Here is an 18,784-nt window from a genome sequence, read left to right on the forward strand (position 1 = left end):
TGTATTTATATAGTTTTCCCTCAAGTTCTGCATATGCCTGGCACGTTAGTCTGTGGCTTTCCATACTGGGATTCAGGAGCCCAGTGTTTTCCCTATGTTACATAAGCCAAATGTTAATTTTCACCATGGTATCAGGCTGTATTACTTACATAGTTCGGTATAGAAAGGTTGTTGTCAATATGATATACCACTGAAATTCTTTAGGAGGAAGGTTGTTTCTGTTAAATGCTGAATTCCTTTTGAGTTGGCAGCAGCATGTCTTGAATCAGACAACTGCACTAGGAAATGGTATGATCTTGCAAGAGGGGGGCTCCTAGCAAATTATAGACTTGTGGACTTACCTTCAATTTCTAGAAATGGTGGGATTGCTTATCAAAATATTATTTTTCTAAATAGATAACATGGTGATAATTAACAAGCAATCAAGACCTGTAAAGAGCAAATAACACTGAGCAAGCCTAATTTCCTTTTATGGCAGCACAATGGCTCTCCTGGTGGGTCTTCCTGTCCTTACTGAGGCTTTTGTTGCTATGTCACTTGACATCCTAATAGGCAATCTGGGACATATGGTCCCCACTTGAGTGAGGAAAACACTCCAGGAGTAATTATCAGTGGCTCTTGTCAGCTGGAAGAGTACATCAAGAGGGAATCTTACAGGAGTCTGTGCTGGGTCTAGTATTATTAAATATTTTAATTTTTTTACCTGGCTGACAGAAATGAGACAGCGCTTTGGTTTGCAGGGGTTATCAAGATGGCGAATAGCATATCCTTTTTGTGAAAGATATCAAATTCAAAACAATCTTGGCAAACTGCATTCTGTTTTGAAATGTCTTCAAAGGAGAAATGTAAAATACTGTGTTTAAGGAGGAAAAATCAAAGGCAGAAATGAAATGGGGGGAATACTAGCTTGAAAGCCATGCTGCAGAGATCGGAGTGTTACAGTATATCAGAGGCAGACCCTAAGTCACTAATACATTAATATTATTCTAGCAATATGTGAACAGGTGCTTTGCATATGAGACACCTGAAGCATTTTGTTTATCATTCTAACAGCCCTAGAAAGGGCTCAGCTGGAGTAAAATTTTCAGATTTGTCCATCTGGCTTCAAGGAAGACATGGAGCATTTGGGAGGAGTCCAGGAAAAAGAAACAAGAATGATTTGAGGTCTAGAAAATGAGAACAGTGAGGAAAAATGGAAAGAACTTGGTTTGTCTAGCTTAGAGAAAAATGGAAGGGAGACATGATTATGATATACAAATATGTAAAGATTGCTTTGAGGAGAAATAAACTAAACCAAACTGTGGTAGAGTTGATCAGGATAATAAGTTATAGGCTTAAACTTCAGCAATGGAAATTAAAAAAAAAAAAGGCTTTTGTAAATTATAAAGATGGTTAAGCACTAGGATGAATTGCCAGGAGGAGAAGTGAACTGTCTTACAAATTTAAAAACAGTTTAGATAAATATCTGCCAGGTTGACTTGGTTGATTTGGTTGACTCCTGCTTGGGGCAAGGGGAGGTTATTTGCTATTTTCTGTGTATGGAGAATTAAGTCTTGCAATACAACTTGTTATTTATTTCTCCCTCAGCTTAGCATTTGACTAAAATAAATATATTTCTTTTTATCAGAACAATCAATGTTGTTTGGGTAAGTACAACTGGTGCACTAGGCAGTCCTGAGTTTTGGTCCAATCAGATTATACAAAACTCTCAATGCTTAGCTGGTAAATATGTATTCCAAGAGAGAAACAGTCTCTAGCATTAAGGGTTGGTTAGACCCTTGCATAGAAGATTTGCCAGAACTACTGAAATGAAGTGCTAATTTTAATTGTTATTATGACTTATAATGTTTACAGCTACAGATCTCTGAGCACTTTACAGAGGCAGTTTTTAAATTGTCCTGGTTGTACAGATGAGACTGAAGGCCTGTGTAACATACTTAAGGTTACAGAGTGAGTAACAAAAGCAATCCCTCTCATGGAGGGGAAAGACCTTGTGATGTACTGGGATCATCACACAGGTTCAGACACGGGGTTCATTAAGTACTGTAGCCTTTCTCAGTGGGTGATTGGCTCCAGCTCAATTCCTGATTTGGATAAATATGGTATAAAGATGCCACAGTGCTCAGATACACAATAACCTATCCCTTCCCTTCGGATCTTAAAATTCTTAAGTATCTTTTCTTAAGTATCCCTTCCAAGGAATTGTAGTATTATTAATTAGGAAAGTATGGAAATCCCTGGGGGCATTCAAAAAATGTATAGACGTGGCACTTCAGGGCATGGTTTAGGAGGCATGGTGGTGTTGGGTTGGTGGTTGGACTTGATCTTAGAGGTCTTTTCCAACCTTAATGAATCTATGAATTCTATGACATTCTTGATTAATATTCCTCTCCTTTTAAGCCTTGGCCATTTTTGGCCTTCATGGCTTCCCAGGAAAACAAGATCCACAGTTTAATCACATGTTGTTTGAAAAATACAGTGATGCATCCTGTAGTCTCTATGTGGGGTGGTACTTCACACTTCTTTTGAGGGTAATTGAGATAAAAATCTTATTTTTCTATGGCTGATAAAGACTAGATTGCTATTTGCAAAAGCAAGCCTTTCAATACCAAAGTGCATATAAAATTCTGATTTTGATAACATCTCTGCTTAAATGCAGGCCACCATATGTTAATCACTGTATGATTAAAATCAACGTTGAACAGCTGTTTACCTCTATTTTAGGAGAGGCTTAAAAGTAATGGGTGAAGTCTCTTGTCTATAGTGATTAACTTCCCAAATTACTTTGAGGGGAAAACTTGAATTCAAATGTAGTTTTTAATAGTTTTGTAAACTAAAAAGTACATAGTCATAATTATTTTTACATTGTAATAATTCTGTATTTATTTCATTTTATTCAACAGATCTTGGGCAATCAATTTTTTACACTACTACTTGCTTACTTCCTTTTCTCAATGATGATATTTTGAGTACTTTACCGTATACAATGATTTCAACACTAGCTACCTTCCCTCCGTTTCTGCACAAGGATATTATAGAGTATCTCAGCACATCTTTTCTGCCTATGGCTATATGTAAGTAGAACTCATTCTAGTATTGTTGTGTCTCAGAAAACATGGTGCACTGCTATAATAGTATCATATTGTAAGAGTCAAAGTTTGATCTCTCATAGAATTGTAATGGAACATCAATCTACTGTGCGTATATATGTAAACTAATTCCATGTGACTATTTTTCAAAGGGAGATAGTTCTGTAATTTTTATTTATTTATTATGCTCTGTTACTGGGTGAATTCTTCCTTCATTTAAAGTGTGAAGTTAGGCTTCTTTAAGAAACACAGTTTTCAGACTCGTAGAACTTTCAGTGCCAGCAGTGGGAGTTTTGAACGCAGAATCAACGGACAGACTGCTCCTGAATGCAGTATGCAGTAGCAACATACGTCATTTTTGCATCTGGACTAAATCTGGATGTACAGGAATAACTCTTCTCAATGTAATAATGTGATGATTTCCCCATTTTTCTTCCTTCCTCTCTTTTCAGCATTTTCTTTTTAAGTTCTTTACTAAATAGCTGTGCCTGTAATGTCTCCTATCCATAAGTGTTCAGACTGAATCTGACAGTGCCTACCTTTTTCGTCTCTTTTCTTTCCCCCCCCGATGGTGTCACATGATTACATAATTTCATAATCCCTGTAGAATGTGAATCCTGAGGTGTGTTCTTAATGCTCGTCTATGTACCTGATAAAAAGCTTGATGGGATTTCAGTAGTAGCAAGAAATTTAACCATCTTCTGCAGATGGAAGCATTAGAATCGATATTAAAAGCCAGTTTTAACCAACAAACCTTTTACTGGGTGGTGGGTGATCTGGAACAGTTTGCCAGAGAGTTTGCAGATTCTCCATTGTAGCAGATGCTCAAAACACAAATCCAGATGCTCAGGATAAGGTCCTGAGTGCCTGCTCTAATTGGCTGGACAAGTTGTTCTCCAGAGGTCCTGTCTAACATCAACCACCCTGTGACTCTGTAAGAATGTCTCTTCCTTATCTGTATTCCAGACTTTTATGGAAAAACATGAACAACTTTGTACAGAGATCAACACTGATGTAATTTAAGCATGTAGAAGATGCTTCTTTCCACGTTCTAACAGCATAGTCCAGTGTTTTGAGATCAAGATTTTACGAAAATTTATCCCTACACTTTCTACCAGTCAGTGATCTTGGAGAAATCCCTTAACTCTTCTGTACTTCAGTTTCGCCATGTAAAATAGTCCCTTGTAAGACATTGCCATGATGTTTTCTCTTTGACAGGTCTTATAGCAGTATGCAAATGAAAAGTACTAAGATATATTTCATATGTATGTGCAATAGGTCCTCTTTTGGTTAAGAACAGAATGTGGCATTAAACTCTCTTTTTTCTTCCATTACTGTTGCCTGTTCAAGAGCAGCTGATGTAGGTAACTTAGCCTTTCCTGCCTATCTTCAGATCTGTAAAACTTTTCTCCAGAATAACTGATTGAGCCAAATACTTGGTTTACTTAGCCAAGTAATTCTCCAAATGCCCTTGGCAGAGATTGCATCCATGTAGAGCATGGGAGCAACCTTTGTCATGCTGCCTTTTTCCTCAAATAGTTTTGTTAAATTCCTCTATGAAACCAGTCTGCTGCTCCTGAATTTTGGCTTCTAGCCTTTACTTTTCCGCTGATGGCCACATTTTAATTGCCAGGTTAGAGCTGCTGAGTATTTTGCAGTTTAAATCCAAACAAATAGACCTTGCTGTAATAATTTGGGGCTCTTATATGTGTGGATGAGAGTCAAATAAAAATGAATAAAGTGCACTGAATAGTCTTTCCTCACTGGGAATGAGCTGGTCCTTTGCAAGATGAATGCAGAACCTTTCCTTCCCCTAGGGTTCAGCTTTGAATCAAACAGACAGGGAGGATGCAAGAGATTGTGTAAGCAGCTGGAGAGCCAGATGGGAGAGATGAAAGCGTCTCACCGAACTGGTAGCTACAGTTCTGTGCTTCTATCCCAAATGCTTGGTATTTGGGTCCTGGCAGCCAGTCTTGGGAAAGTGCTGTGAGTGAGGATGGGGAAGATGCATGCCACATCTCTGTAGGGGGTTGCCTTCAAAGCTATATTGCCATGGAATAGTTCAGCAAATAAACACCTACACTCTGCAGGGTTTTTCAAAGTACGCCATTTAATAGTAACCACTTTGTAGGAAACCGGAAGGACTTCTAGCTACTTTACGTGCAAAGTCAAAGTTAAAACAGTTTAGCTGTGCTTCAGTGCTACTGTTTATCTTAGCACAGCTCACATAAAAAGAGGGACTAATTTTTCTGGTATGTAGCTATAACTTGAACTCTACCATGTACTCCCTTAGAAGTAATCTGTGCCATATACCAACAGCCAGCAGCTACCACCAGGCCCAACCCTTCATCAGTATACCTCAACAGCAGGCTTTCCATTTTTTTTCTTGTTTCTTTATCCTCTGCTTCCTCCTTACCTTTCCTACAATCCAAGCCCTAGGTGCACTTGACTATAAAAGTTACATTGTTTTGACCAGTCTGTGGGTTCTGAAGGGGATGCCTGAGAAGATCCCTGTCTTTGGTTAATGCAGCTCTGGGAATGAAGTCTTGCTGATCTGGAAAACCAGGTGTGCTCTCTGTGAAACAATACCATATTCTTAGTCATCTTTCTCTTCCAGCAGAAAAGAGTTTTCACCCCTTCCAGTACAGAATGTTCCTATTTTTTTAGTTTTTTGTTTTATTTTTTTAATGACATGGTGCCTTAGGAATTTTATTTGCATCAGTTGGAATCAGTTATATGCTATTCTCACCTAATTTTCCTTTTTTTCCCCCCTTTCTTTCAAGTGGGATCCTCAAAAAGAGAAGGTGTTCCAGCACATGTCAATCTATCTGCGTCATCAATGCTAATGATTGCAATGCAGTACACATCAAACCCGGGTATGTGTAAACATGCGACATGGTATCATTATCTCTAAAACTAAGTCCTGAAGTACTGTGTCAAATGCAATCAGAAAAGTTCAGATGATGGGAAAAATCTGTCTCGTCATCCAACACAGTATGGAAAATAAGTGATTTTAGTCGAAACTGGAATTTCTGAGTATCATGCTTGAATTGTTATGTAGATAAGAGATCTCACTGTGATGAAGAAAAAGAGTTTGGCCCACGATTGGAGACTCTGATCTACTCTTACTTGAGATCAGAAAATAGTGTTGATAGGTCAGTGTTGGAGAGAAATCACTGCTAACTTTGGCTATAGTTCTTCACAGTAACAGTTTGTCTTATACTATGACTCATATCCCACCAAGTCCACAACTGACACTATTTTTTTAAAAACAGGTAATGCTGGCTGCTGACTATAATGAATTTAAATGTAATTATAATTATCTAAACACAAGGCCATTCTCTCGCTGTGGCTCAGTCCCAGTTCAATCAGTGGGATCACATAACCAAATTGAAACAAAATTTAACCTGAGGGAGCTGTATATTGCACGATAGTCAACTATCTCCTGTTTTATGTAGATGGTGTGTTTGGGGAGGAACCCCACACTGCAGTATGTGTGTGAGAAGTGTCACATCATGCAAATGTGGTTCACAGTGGTAAATAAAAGCATCACACCATTTTTAAAAGCTACTTGCACAAGTTAGTTTTTTTCATTAAATGTTCTATTTTTGTATGTGAATTCCATGTTCCAGCCATCTGAGTAAAATGCTGCCCTGTGTTTTTTGGGAAGTCAAACATGTGAAGTAGTTCATTTGTCTCTCGTGTTTGTTTGATGCAGAGTGACTCTCTGCCTTTGGTATACAGAGGAATAATGTATTGTTAACATGTGACTTCCATTGCTGCCTCAAGATGAATGACAAGATACCCAGAGGGACAAAGTTTAAGTGAATTAGCAGGTATTCTTAAACTAGATGTGTTTGAAAACGATCTCCATTCCTATGCAAAAAGCTGGACGCTTGTAAGACTCATTATCTTATTGCATTCCTTGACAGAAACAAGTTATTAATATTTAATTTCTAACCTTTTGTGATGACTCTCAGGGCAATGATTTTTTAGCAAACCCTTTAAAATAAAAAGTAATTAAATGAGATATAGGGTTTTGGAGAGACAAAGCAAAGCCAGTCAGCTAATTACGTCGCTTCTGTAACTTGAGTATCCATTTCAGTATTATGTCTATACTGTCTTTTCTCTCTCAGTGTATCACTGCCAATTATTGGAATGCCTCATGAAATATAAGCAAGAAGTATGGAAAGTAAGTTTATGATCATATATACTTTGTGGAAATGATTGTGTTTGAATAGTAATGAAACCCAGATGGCTTGAAAATTGAACTGACTGTGTGCCAAGAAGTTATAAATGATCTTTATATCCAATCCTTCTTCAGGATTGTGGAGAGGAAGGTCCCTCTGATTTTTAGTGTACAGAAGCAGCTCCATGTTTCGTAGAACAGAGCTCTGTTTCCTAAAAAGTATGTCATGGCTCCAATTAGCATAAATTTTAATAATGACCAATCTCAGTTCATGTGGGACTGAACTTTTATGAGGACTCTTTGTGAGTATTGTCTTAGCCTGACTCTGATCTGGATCTGGTTATTTATCTATATCACACCTGTTTGCTCCATGGCTAAGAGAGAGAGGCTGCATTTGCTGTATGTTACTATACTCTGCAGGGTGGGTGGTAGCTGTCGGATGCTCTGATCAAACTCAGAAGCCAGTTGTGAACATGTTGAAGTCACTCACCTAATTAACTTGTAAGAATGTACAAAAGATGTTTGGTAGGGCATGAAATGTATGTATTTTGTGTGTTTGGGTATCTCTGAACGCAAGTAATATATATTGAACTGTGTTTTGTTACCCTGCAAAATAAATATTTTGTATGTGTCTTTCCTTAGGATTTGCTATATGTGATAGCCTATGGACCATCTCAAGTTAAACCTCCAGCAGTACAAATGTTATTTCACTATTGGCCCAATTTAAAACCCCCTGGGGCAATCAGTGAGTACAGAGGACTGCAGTACACAGGTCAGTGCAGCTGTTTTTGTATAGGCCAAAATAAATATAAAGAAAATGATCAGAAGTGTGTTCATGTCACATGTTTACAGGTCTACAATGTATTTTGAAATCTTTTGTTTGCTAAGTTGGTACTTTCCTAAGTATATACAGTATCCATTTCTCTGTATTTCAAAAGATGTTGTGAGAAACTGTTTTCGTGGCTAGTAAATATATTGTTCTACTCCTGATACGAACTAAACCAAAACAGAATAAATAAATACGGTGTTCCAAATGGTCTGTGAAACTGCCTTCTTGGCCTCGCAAGGAGTCTGGCTTATGTTCGTTTCAATTATTGCTTTGGTTGCTTTTCTTGTGCCAGGTGCTATCACTGCTGTGGTTGCTAAGTCTCCTTATCTGGCTGTTACTGTCAAAAAAAAGTCAGGTGATGTCAGGCGCAGTCAGTGTAATGGTTAAGTTTCCAAGGTTGCCTACAGGGTGAAAATGAGAGGCAAAGTCAGTGATGCAGCTGGAGCTGTTGTAGGTAGATGATACAAAGTCCTCGGTCCACCAGACTCCCCAATGATAGTGATGGGGATGTGCTTCTATGGTGGGGACTGTCCAGCAGCAATTCATGACTTGCTTTTCCTGCTTACCTGCCTCGACCTGTTTCAAATAATCTCTGTCAGATAGGATATTTTTTGTTCACTTTTAAAATTTCTGGACCAGAATGCAACATTTTAAATAATAAAAACGAAGGATTGGAAAAGACCGTAGGACACTCCCTGGGCCAACTCAAGTATACCCTGAATATTCCTGAACGATGTTCCTGATCTGTTCTAAAGCCTTCCCTTGAAAGGTGGATAGGTTTTATTGATTTTTTTTTTTTTTTTTTTTTAAAAATCATTCTTCTTGTGCTGCACCACATCACCTTTTTCATGCAAGCAGGTCTGTAAACTAAGCATGATATTCCATCTGAACTGTTACTAGCACAGGGTAGACTGGAATAATTTTCCTATATAGAATTTTTCTGTTAACGTACCCCACAATGGGATGAGTATTATCTGCAGTGGCATGGCATTTGATGTGGGGGCATCCTGTATAGCATCCAAGAGATGCCACTTGAACATACCTTTGTTGTTTACTTCTTGTCATTACAAAGCTAAGGCGCCTTCTGTGGATGGACTATTTTTCCTTTATTTTAGCTGCTTTTTAATTTTGTCTGGAAATGTTACTGAATTTACTCAGCTACTCCTACCATCCTGCTCCTGGAGTGGAAGGATGATTAATTAATTAAAGATGTTGGTGAGATCAGGAAGGGTCTACAATAGGATGTCTGTGTCTTACTTTTTCTATTTCTTTGCTGAGTTCATGGCTCTTTTCGTTACTATGTCCTGAACAAGTCAGTAGGCATATATATTCTAGGTTGTTTATTGTAATGATTAGGCTTCCTGAGGATCAGCTAGGTCTTCTCTTGTATTTTTATAGTACTTATACAAGACGATCTTGTTCTTGATACCACTAGACACAAAGAATATAAATATATTTTTTCCATTTATTACTCAGCTTTGTTTTGTTTTTGCAGCCTGGAATCCCATTCATTGCCAGCACATTGAATGCCATAATGCAATCAACAAACCAGCCGTGAAGGTACTGCTGTTTATTCAGGGGTCAAACCCAACTATCTGGGGGATGGGACGTTGCACTTTGACCCCAGTCATATGCTCTGGTCCTGTGCCGGTGACCAAGAGCAGGAGCTAAGGGAATGGTAAAGCCTGTTGAGACCAAGGGGGCCATAACTTTGTGAATGAATTTTTTGGCTGCCTAAAGCAAGATGGGATATTTCCTCCAAGTATTGTGGGCCAAGTCTTCATATTAAACATGAGGATGATTGCTGGCTCCTGGCTAATCCATGTAAATGTGTGTGTGTAAATATGTGCGCAATTGCTATATACAGGAAACATTGTGTCAGTTACATAGGTACATATTTACCTTAGTATCTTGACTGAGGTCATACAATGCACCTACTCTGGTTGTGATCCTTTGCTTGGAATGTGTCCTAAAGCAAATAGCAAAAAAGCTTTGCTTATCTCTTCTACAGTCCTCTTTGAGGGAGGTGAATGATATCTTTCCTGTTTACATGCAGGGTAACAAAGTAAAATGGCTTGACCAGGATCATAGCGCAATTTAATGGCAGAGGCAAGAGCAGCATTCCAAGTGCAGAGCATGCTACAGTTAGGTGTACTAATTAATTAGATTTGTATCTGGTTAAATATGTAGATACAACCGATTTTCTTGGCATCAATTCATAGACTAATGTAATTATATTAGATAGTTTTTCAGTGAGCCTTTTCCACAAGCTATGTTACTGATAGCACATAGTGGTGATACCTTTCTCGTGAGTCCTGCAAGGGGTGACTTTCCTGCCCACTCCAATCATTCTCTGTGATTCCTTTTTGTAGGAAAAAAAGCTGGAAGGTGTTGCTTCATGTTGTAGTGGTCACTAGATTCAGACTAATCACTGAGTAGAGCAAAATATCAATGAAATTTACAGTTCCAAGCTTTGCAGATGAGGTACCTGAATATTTTTGAATGATCTCTTAGCTTAACTTTGACAGAACCAGTCTTGATCGGTCATCACTCAGAAAAATGCAGGCTGTTTTCTCTTGGATAGATGAATGTAAATTTGGTTAACAAAGATGAGAAAAGATGAGAAACAATCAAAGAGGTTTTTGTCTTTATAGATAAGATCTTGCACTTGAATGGAGTAAGAAACATTTTGATTTAACTACTTAAGATATTGTGTATACAAGGGTAAAAGTGAATGCAAGGCAAAATTTGGACCTATGCTGCCAAGGGAACTGTGCGACCATAGTCTTCGTTCTGTCACTGGAATTGTGCTGTATAGTTAACAGCTAGGATGACTGAAAATTAGATTTTGCTGGAAGAGATGTTACGGAGAGAGACAAATCTAGACTTTTACGTTACCTTGTCCTAAGCAGTAGATCCTCTAAATGACTGTCTCTTTGGGGGGGGGAGGGTGGAGTGGGGAAGTAAGTCTGTCGTGACTATGCAATGTAAATGTGTAACGCAAAATAGACTTGTCTTACAGAGAGCGATAATACTGATACTGAAATATGTCCTGTTCTCTTCCCATAGGCTCTCATTTTCAGTTACATTCCTCTTTGTTAGAAATAATTTGAGATCCTGTACTGCCAGATGTTGAGTACCACTTTTCAGAATGCTAAATGCTGTCAACACATATCAAAGCTGTGTTATACTGTATGTCCTAGAATTAATGTGTTAAACTTTCTCAGTGAACTTCAATAAACAGATGTGTTAATTCTTTTCCTTCTCTGTGTTTCAGATGTGCATTGACCCATCCTTGTCTGTGGCGTTGGGTGATAAGCCACCTCCCCTATATCTTTGTGAAGAATGCAGCCAGAGAATTGCAGGGTAGGTAAACTAAGAGCTGGGAAATGATCAGGTATAGTCAGACTCCAGAATTCAGAATTCTGGGGTTATACTTTATTTCAGTATGATTAGCGTATAATTTATATAGATAACTGTTGGAAAATATGGAGCACACTGCCATTCAGTATGAATAAGGATTACAGAAATTTACCTGTCATGATAGTCATTTGCATCTAGCTTGAACAGTAGTAAGTTTTAAAGTTAAGATCTCTGAATGAGTAGATACTGTGGGATGCATTGACTATGATGGAGAAATCTTATTAACGTACAAGCTTTTGCTTATGAAACATTTTTTCTCCTCATCCTTTAGTTGTCATTAAAAGCAGGACATTACAATGACAGCTCTTTCACAGAGACTTCATTACTTTTCTGTAATATATATTTCAGATTATTCTCTAGGATATACTGTGAAGCTGTAGGGTAAAGAATAGAAATTGCTCCAGGCTTGCCCAGCTCCTGGAAGAAATATAGTCTGAGATGAATTAACTTATTCTTTTTTTCTTTTAAATTTTATTTTTAAAAAATTGCTAATTTGGTTTGCATTACTTTACAAGATCTACTAATACTTAAGGGAAGTTCCAATCATTAGTTCAAATGGACAAGGTCACAGGTAGTTCAAAAGCTACATGAGTTTTTTGTCCCCAGTTGAAGACACCTTTATATCACACCAGCTGTAGGGAAAGCAATTCCATCTCACCTTAGCTTTTTAAGTCATTATTGATTTAAATCTGCAGGAAAAAGTAATTGAATTTGGTAGAAGCATAGCTTCTAAGGAGACTCAAAGAAAACAGTGCTGGCACTTTTTTTTTCTATGTTTGTCTGTTATTCCTCACTATCACTTTTCAGCCATCAGACTTTCAGAGCAGACACTATTTTAATTTGATAATTTTATTCCTTAAAAGTAATTTTTTTTGAAAGCCTTGAATATGGTGGACCAACATCAGCAAAGTGGTAATTTGCAATAAGACAGGCACAGCAAAGAGAGGCAATGTAAAGCAGCCTGCAGTTTCTAAAAATACATTTGTAAAAAAGCAGTTTCATAATAATATTGGTCTTACAACATTAATTTTGATAAATTTCCTCTGTGCAAAAATAAATGCATATATATATATATAAAATCTATGGAAAGCTAATTAGATATACAATTTTTATAGGGATCACAGTGAATGGCTGATTGATGTTCTTCTACCACAAGGTAAGAGATATTTTAAGGGTAGGTACAAAGTAACCATAATTGTACAACCCTGTGCTTACTGGTATTTCTGCATACTGTATTACATGAAATGCTGCATTCTATTCTAAAGGACTTTTTTAGAATTTTAAAGTAGCTTGTACTTAATACTGCTTAATGGCCTTAAAGTACTATGAAAATTGACTAATCCTCTATCTGCAATAGTATGCAACTCGTGTGAGGAAACAGAGGCAATCAAACAGATTTTCAAATCATGAAGCATTCACAGTTGGGGCCAAGTCTTTTAAAAGTATTTGTGTCCTACACTAGTGTCCAAAAAAAAGGGACTGGTTCTTTGGGTAATCTCAGTCTGATTCGAAAGCTCTTAAACCTTCTGAAAATCTATTCTGTGAATAGAAGGCTGTAAAGGGTGTCAGAAAAGGACATGAAATATTTTTCAGTGATCTAGTCATTGATCCAATCATTGTCCTTTGGCCAGTGAGAGAGCGTGATATTCTATTATCTACAAGAATGCAGACAAAGCTTGTTGACAGACTAAACAGAATTTCCTGGGTTTACAAGAACAGTCAGACATTCTCTAAAATAACCCTTAAAAGGACAGAACAAAGGCACTCCCTCTCTCTTTGTTCTGCAAACTGAAAATTCTTAGGCAGTGGAGATATTTTTGCTGTCTCCTTTTAATCAAAATCTGATCCAGATTAAGCATGTTTTATGTATTTAAGGGAAGTACTTCTTTTTACTCTGCCACTTATATTTACTGAATCAGATGTTGCCAGGGCAACAGACTGAATAGCGACTCCTCACAGGTTGAATCTGCAAACATTTTGCTCTGGAGTTATGGGTCACAGACATAGTGGCTGCTTCTACATTGCTCATCCATTTTCACTAATCTTTCATCCTGCGAGCTTTCATGGTCAGTGCAGGCACATCTGAGCCATGTCTCCTGCAGCTTGCCACAGTGGTGTGCCTACAGGTGTACTTTTACAAATCGGTCTGTGAGGCAGAAGCATAGGCAAGAAGGTGGATGGCATGCAGAGCACACCACACTTCAGGCACCAAGGCTGTTCTTTCATTTCAATGTAGAAATAGCCAGTAGGCCTCAGTATAGTGTCCTATCTCATGCAGTCCAACAGGCTTAGAGGTTTCAGTAGTATCTGGAAAGACAAGTTTAGTCTCAGAGACTTTCTTGTCGCAAGTCCGTTTTCCCATGGCTGCCATAGTAAAACAGAAGGATCGTCATTCTGTGTTGATGTTTTGTATGCCTTCCCCTTACAGCTGAAATTTCTGCTATATGTCAGAAGAAGGTAAGATTCAGTCATTTGTGTGATGGGGCATGATTTGATGTTGTGTATAGTGTCATTCCATTACTATGTGGTGCGTTCTTTTATGTACCATTCCAAATTTTCACAATTTATCCATGAATGCATTTGTTGGTGGATGGGAATGATTCAACAGCAAGGTTTCTTTTTGTTAAAACTGCTAATGTTTGATTTGAGTTGTAGGATTTTGTTGAAGTGGCAATTAGTAAAACAATTCAATTGAGCTCAGTTTTTAATCTATAACTCTGCTTATGAAGAGGATAGAGCAAGAGATTCATTTTAAACCTAAGTGTTTGTACCTTTTCATCTCCTTGAAGGCTTGGATTAATCCTGTATTGGACAAAAATCCTACTGTAAACTGTATATTTTTAAAAATATATGGTCTTTAGTCCTTGGCCCTAAAAAAGCTGTTGACAAAAAGAATCTGCTTGCAATACATACCAGTTACTGTGTTTTAGTGACATTTTAATAATGAGGAATACATATACAACATATTCTAGACTTCATGTGGTAAAGAAAGCTTTTATGTTGGACCGGATTACCAGGTGGCAAAAATAAAGAAAAAGCGTATTTCAGATGCTTGGATGGTTACCTATGGTAAGGCAGATCCTTACATAGCACAAACTGATGTGGCACACTCCTAAGGATCTGCCTGTTGCTACGTGTAACTTAAAGACATTCTGAAGTATAAGCAGGGGTTGAGAGAACTACTGTAAATTTTAGAGATTGCGCCAAGCCAGAAAGTTGAGGTTGATGACTTAAGTGTTGGTTTGGTCTGCTCCAAAAGAAGAGCAACTGTGACATTTAAGTCCAGGCCCAGCATTTAGGCCTGAGCTCATCTGTCTTGGAAGTTCAGTGTTACTTGGCATCAGGAGTTAGCACACAGTTGTGCTTATATATAGTGATTTTGGAAATGACCAGTGCTTGAGCCAGCTCCCTAGTTCTGACTGTCATCCCAGTTTTCAGTACCACTTCCTGATACTTGTGGCCTGATAAAATCTTCTTTATTTTCCAGAACTGTAGTTCACATGTCAGAAGAGCTGTTGTCACGTGCTTCTCAGCGGGCTGCTGTGGCCGCCATGGCAACAGACCAGTGCGTTATTGCAAAAGATGCCACTCAAATCATCACAGCAGTGAAGTTGGGGCAGCTGCAGAAACCCATCTTTATCAGACCTCACCACCCCCTATCAATACCCGGGAGTGTGGGGCAGAGGAACTTGTGTGTACTGTGGAAGCTGTGATCAGGTAACATGGCAGTTTGAGGCACCAATATGTAAAGCAGCATCAGGCTTTCATCTAAATATTACCTGCAAATCTTGAGCAAGTTGATTTTATTTTCACCAGGATACGTTTGGAGCAGGGGCACTGAACTCCTGCTGTGTTAGCAGAGTACTGATCCGCTGTGTTGTCCTCATGAAAGAAGTTAAGCCTTGAATCCTAGAATTTGATGTTATTTTTTTCCTGTTCTCAGGAAGATTATGAATCAGATGTGTTAACCATAGTAATTCTTGATCAGATACCTGTATCCAGTGCAGGAAAGCTGCATTGACTGACCACAAACTTGTTTTATAGCTTGCTGAAGGAAGCAGAGTTTCATGCTGAGCAGAGGGAGTATGAACTCAACCGCAGGAGACAGATGGGCCTCTCCTCTTCCCATCACTCCCTGGACAACACAGACTTTGATAATAAAGATGATGACAAGCATGACCAGCGCCTCCTGAGCCAGTTTGGAATCTGGTTCTTGGTAAGAAATTCTTGCTCTCTTCTCTCACTCCCATTGCTTCTCTTCCTGAAGCCTCAATTTTATCTCTCTTCCCCCCCTTCCTGGCTTTACTTACATACTTTTCTGATTTGTAAGCAAAAAGAAGGAGTTCTGTGAAGCTGTCAGACTCGGAGATTTCAGAACTAGTTTCGGTGGAGCTGCTTACTGCCTTCTGAGCCCTGTATAGAGTGTGTAACAATTATTCACACTGTCAGTTTTTTTTGACTGTGTGCCGTCTTCCTGTGCTCACAAGTGCCCCCTGCTGATTGCCATTATTTTAACCTTAAAAGGCAATCCCGTTAAGATCTGTATTTCACCTTCCATCTTTCAACATCTCTCTCAGGAGAGAAAGCTGAGCTTCCAGTCTGTGAATAAGCTGGAGGAGTCTTAGTGGGCTGCTTTTCCTTCCTGCGTTCAGATTGGTCTAGCTGGATCAGTTCCAGTCCTTGTACTCACAGCTAATTCATCCGGTGTGAGCTGACAGAGTGAAGCCCTGCTGGCTCTGCCCCTCTCAGTAGCTAGCAGAGATTATTCCAAAAGAGCAGGGCTGCTGGCTAGTTCATGAGCAGGCCAGGCTGGAGCCTGATAAATCCTCAGAAACTGGATTCTGCAATTCTCCTTAAGGAGAGTTTTCCTTGTCAGGCTCTTTCCAGTTCACCTTGAGCTCTCAGGCTCCCTCCTCCTCGGTCACCCAGTGACAAGTGGGGAGTAATAGGACCCCTCATCCATCTTCTAAACTGAGGTAAGGACAGGTGGCAGGTCTAGGATCCCATAATGCCAACAAAGCTGCTCTGCTGTTTTAAGTGACTACATGAGTAAACTTTATATTCTGCTGATATCTTGTGGGTTTTGTTTTGTAATGTTGTTTTAGACTTAGTCTTTCATTTTTTTTTTTTTTTTATTGTGCCATATGAACCTATTCTGTTTTAAATGATGTTTTGTAAAGACTGAAGGCCTATGTTTCCAGAAGTAGAATTGATGTGAGAACAGAACAGGTTTTGTTACACTGTACCTCCCTCATTCTTGACACTGAGAGTCTGTCCTTCTGTGGTAGGAAGGGGGAGCTCACCGACTTCATTCTATTCTTATAAAATCTCTTGATCCCTCTGTAGTGGGTATTGGCAGAGATGACAGTACAAATTGTGAGAAATAGCGGGTTGCTGTTTTCTTTCATAAAATGAATACCTTGTATCTAGAAAGGGGACAGAGCTCAAGAGTTCCTGTTAAAAAGACTGCCAGCTGATACTACCTTTGAGTTAACACTCAACTGAGACAAGCACCAGGAAGCAAACACCTTAACTTCAACCTGCAAGGAAGTAGAACAATGAAGACTGTACTTTGAATTGGGAAGGGTCGTGTTAGTTGCCTCATCCCAAGAAAAAACATAGAGGAAAAGCACTTGTGAGATGGATTCTGGTCTCCCCTGGGAAGCAGTGCTGTCAGCTGTTTCCCCAGAAATGACATAAATGTTTCTCCTTTGTTCGCTTGCTGCAAGGCAGCAGCCACTGGTTTCAGGTTGCCAAGTGCTGAGGGTATAGCTTTCACTAGGAAGTGGCAACAAACAGCTGCCAGGTGGTTAAAGGAGCTTCCTAAATCTCCTGTCATCTGTTACTTTCCATTCTTTGGATTCAATGCAGCAACCTGACAAGAAACTTTGTCTACTGTCCCTAGAAGATACCAAGAGCTCAAATAGCAGGTAATTAAGGGCTTAGCAGTGTGCCTGGTCTGTGAACTATGGTACAGACTTGGTCTCAGATTCGGGACACTTTTACAGTGCAGACATTGTTTTAGAAAGAGAGAGTTTGGAGAAGGGGAGAAGAATATTAATTATTATGTGAAAATTTTTGAGGACTTAAAACTCATATTCCCACCCAAATGAGGATAAAAAGTAAAAATTGGAATATTTTTGCAAAGCAGAGATGACTTATTACATTAAGTAGATATCTTTCAGACTTTGTGAAACTCTTCATTTGGTTTGTCTTTTTTTCCTGTACATTTCATATACATGTGTTTATGCATATCATCTATTTTACCTGGTGCTACATTACATTTTGAAATTAAAAGTAATTTTAAAGTTCAAACCAAAAGGTTTCATTTCTCAAAGTATCATGTATTGATATTTTCAGTGTGGAAACTAAGAAACAAAAAATTCAGTGCTTGGTTTTTTTCCCTTTTATTGTTATTTTCTGGTTTGGAAATGTTTTATCAATTTGTCCTGTCCCAAACTCTACTTAAGACCGGTCAGCTCAATTTGTCTTCTATCTGGTCTGCATCCTCATATCTCTGAGAATATGCAAAATACAGTAGATTTGCCACCTTTAATTCTAGCAGTGGACTTGATTTGTGTTTCTGTCTTCCAGGTGAGCCTTTGCACTCCCAGTGAGAATACACCCACAGAGAGTTTAGCAAGGCTGGTTAGCATGGTATTCCAGTGGTTTCACTCTACAGCTTACATGATGGATGATGAAGTTGGTAGCCTGGTTGAAAAGCTCAAACCCCAGTTTGTTACTAAGTGGTTGAAGACTGTTTGTGATGTCCGGTTTGATGTCATGGTTATGTGCCTCCTTCCTAAACCAATGGAGTTTGCCAGGGTAAGAATAATTTATCTGAAGGTTCCTTTGTTTGCCACAGAGATTAAAATCTTAAGTATAAGACCATTTCTTCGCCAGCTCTGTCAAGGTAAAAGAAATCTCAGTGGTTGAGGAAGCAGTGGAGTTCAGGAATTTTTCCATTTCATAGAATTTTGAGTTTTACTGTCTTAGAGAGTGGAGATTATTTACAGTAATATGAAGACAGGTTGGAAGAATATTATAGGTATTGAAAGATACTGTACATTTTTGATAGCTGCACATTTCGATGATGCTGCTGAAGCACCCAAGCTTATCTTTAGTAAAAGGTATCAGTTGTCTGCTCCCAGATATAAGCTTGTCCTTTATTAGTCTGCTTCACTAATATTTCTTTGCATACTTCATCTTTGCAGCTGTGAATTAAGGTTCATGAAATCACGCAGTTGTAACTGA

General features: G+C 38.6%; 1 protein-coding gene across 23 annotated transcripts in view; it reads left to right on the forward strand.

The window, feature by feature from the left end:
* UNC79 (unc-79 subunit of NALCN channel complex) overlaps nt 1–18,784 on the forward strand; it is a 115,005-nt gene that overhangs the window by 12,467 nt on the left and 83,754 nt on the right. For 21 of the 23 annotated variants that reach the window (XM_075103783.1, XM_075103794.1, XM_075103786.1 and 18 more), the window contains 11 exons: nt 2,904–3,074; nt 5,873–5,965; nt 7,226–7,281; nt 7,921–8,050; nt 9,603–9,667; nt 11,385–11,473; nt 12,646–12,686; nt 13,959–13,987; nt 15,018–15,247; nt 15,575–15,746; nt 18,125–18,355. In XM_075103783.1, the coding sequence (XP_074959884.1) occupies nt 2,904–3,074; nt 5,873–5,965; nt 7,226–7,281; nt 7,921–8,050; nt 9,603–9,667; nt 11,385–11,473; nt 12,646–12,686; nt 13,959–13,987; nt 15,018–15,247; nt 15,575–15,746; nt 18,125–18,355 (1,307 nt within the window). Of the gene's footprint in view, nt 1–2,903; nt 3,075–5,872; nt 5,966–7,225; nt 7,282–7,920; nt 8,051–9,602; nt 9,668–11,384; nt 11,474–12,645; nt 12,687–13,958; nt 13,988–15,017; nt 15,248–15,574; nt 15,747–16,293; nt 16,507–18,124; nt 18,356–18,784 lie in introns of those variants that run through there. The other 2 variants (XM_075103792.1, XM_075103793.1) reach the window with 2 other exon arrangements.

This window comes from Phalacrocorax aristotelis, chromosome 9 (assembly GCF_949628215.1).
Source record: "Phalacrocorax aristotelis chromosome 9, bGulAri2.1, whole genome shotgun sequence".
Taxonomy (NCBI): domain Eukaryota; kingdom Metazoa; phylum Chordata; class Aves; order Suliformes; family Phalacrocoracidae; genus Phalacrocorax; species Phalacrocorax aristotelis.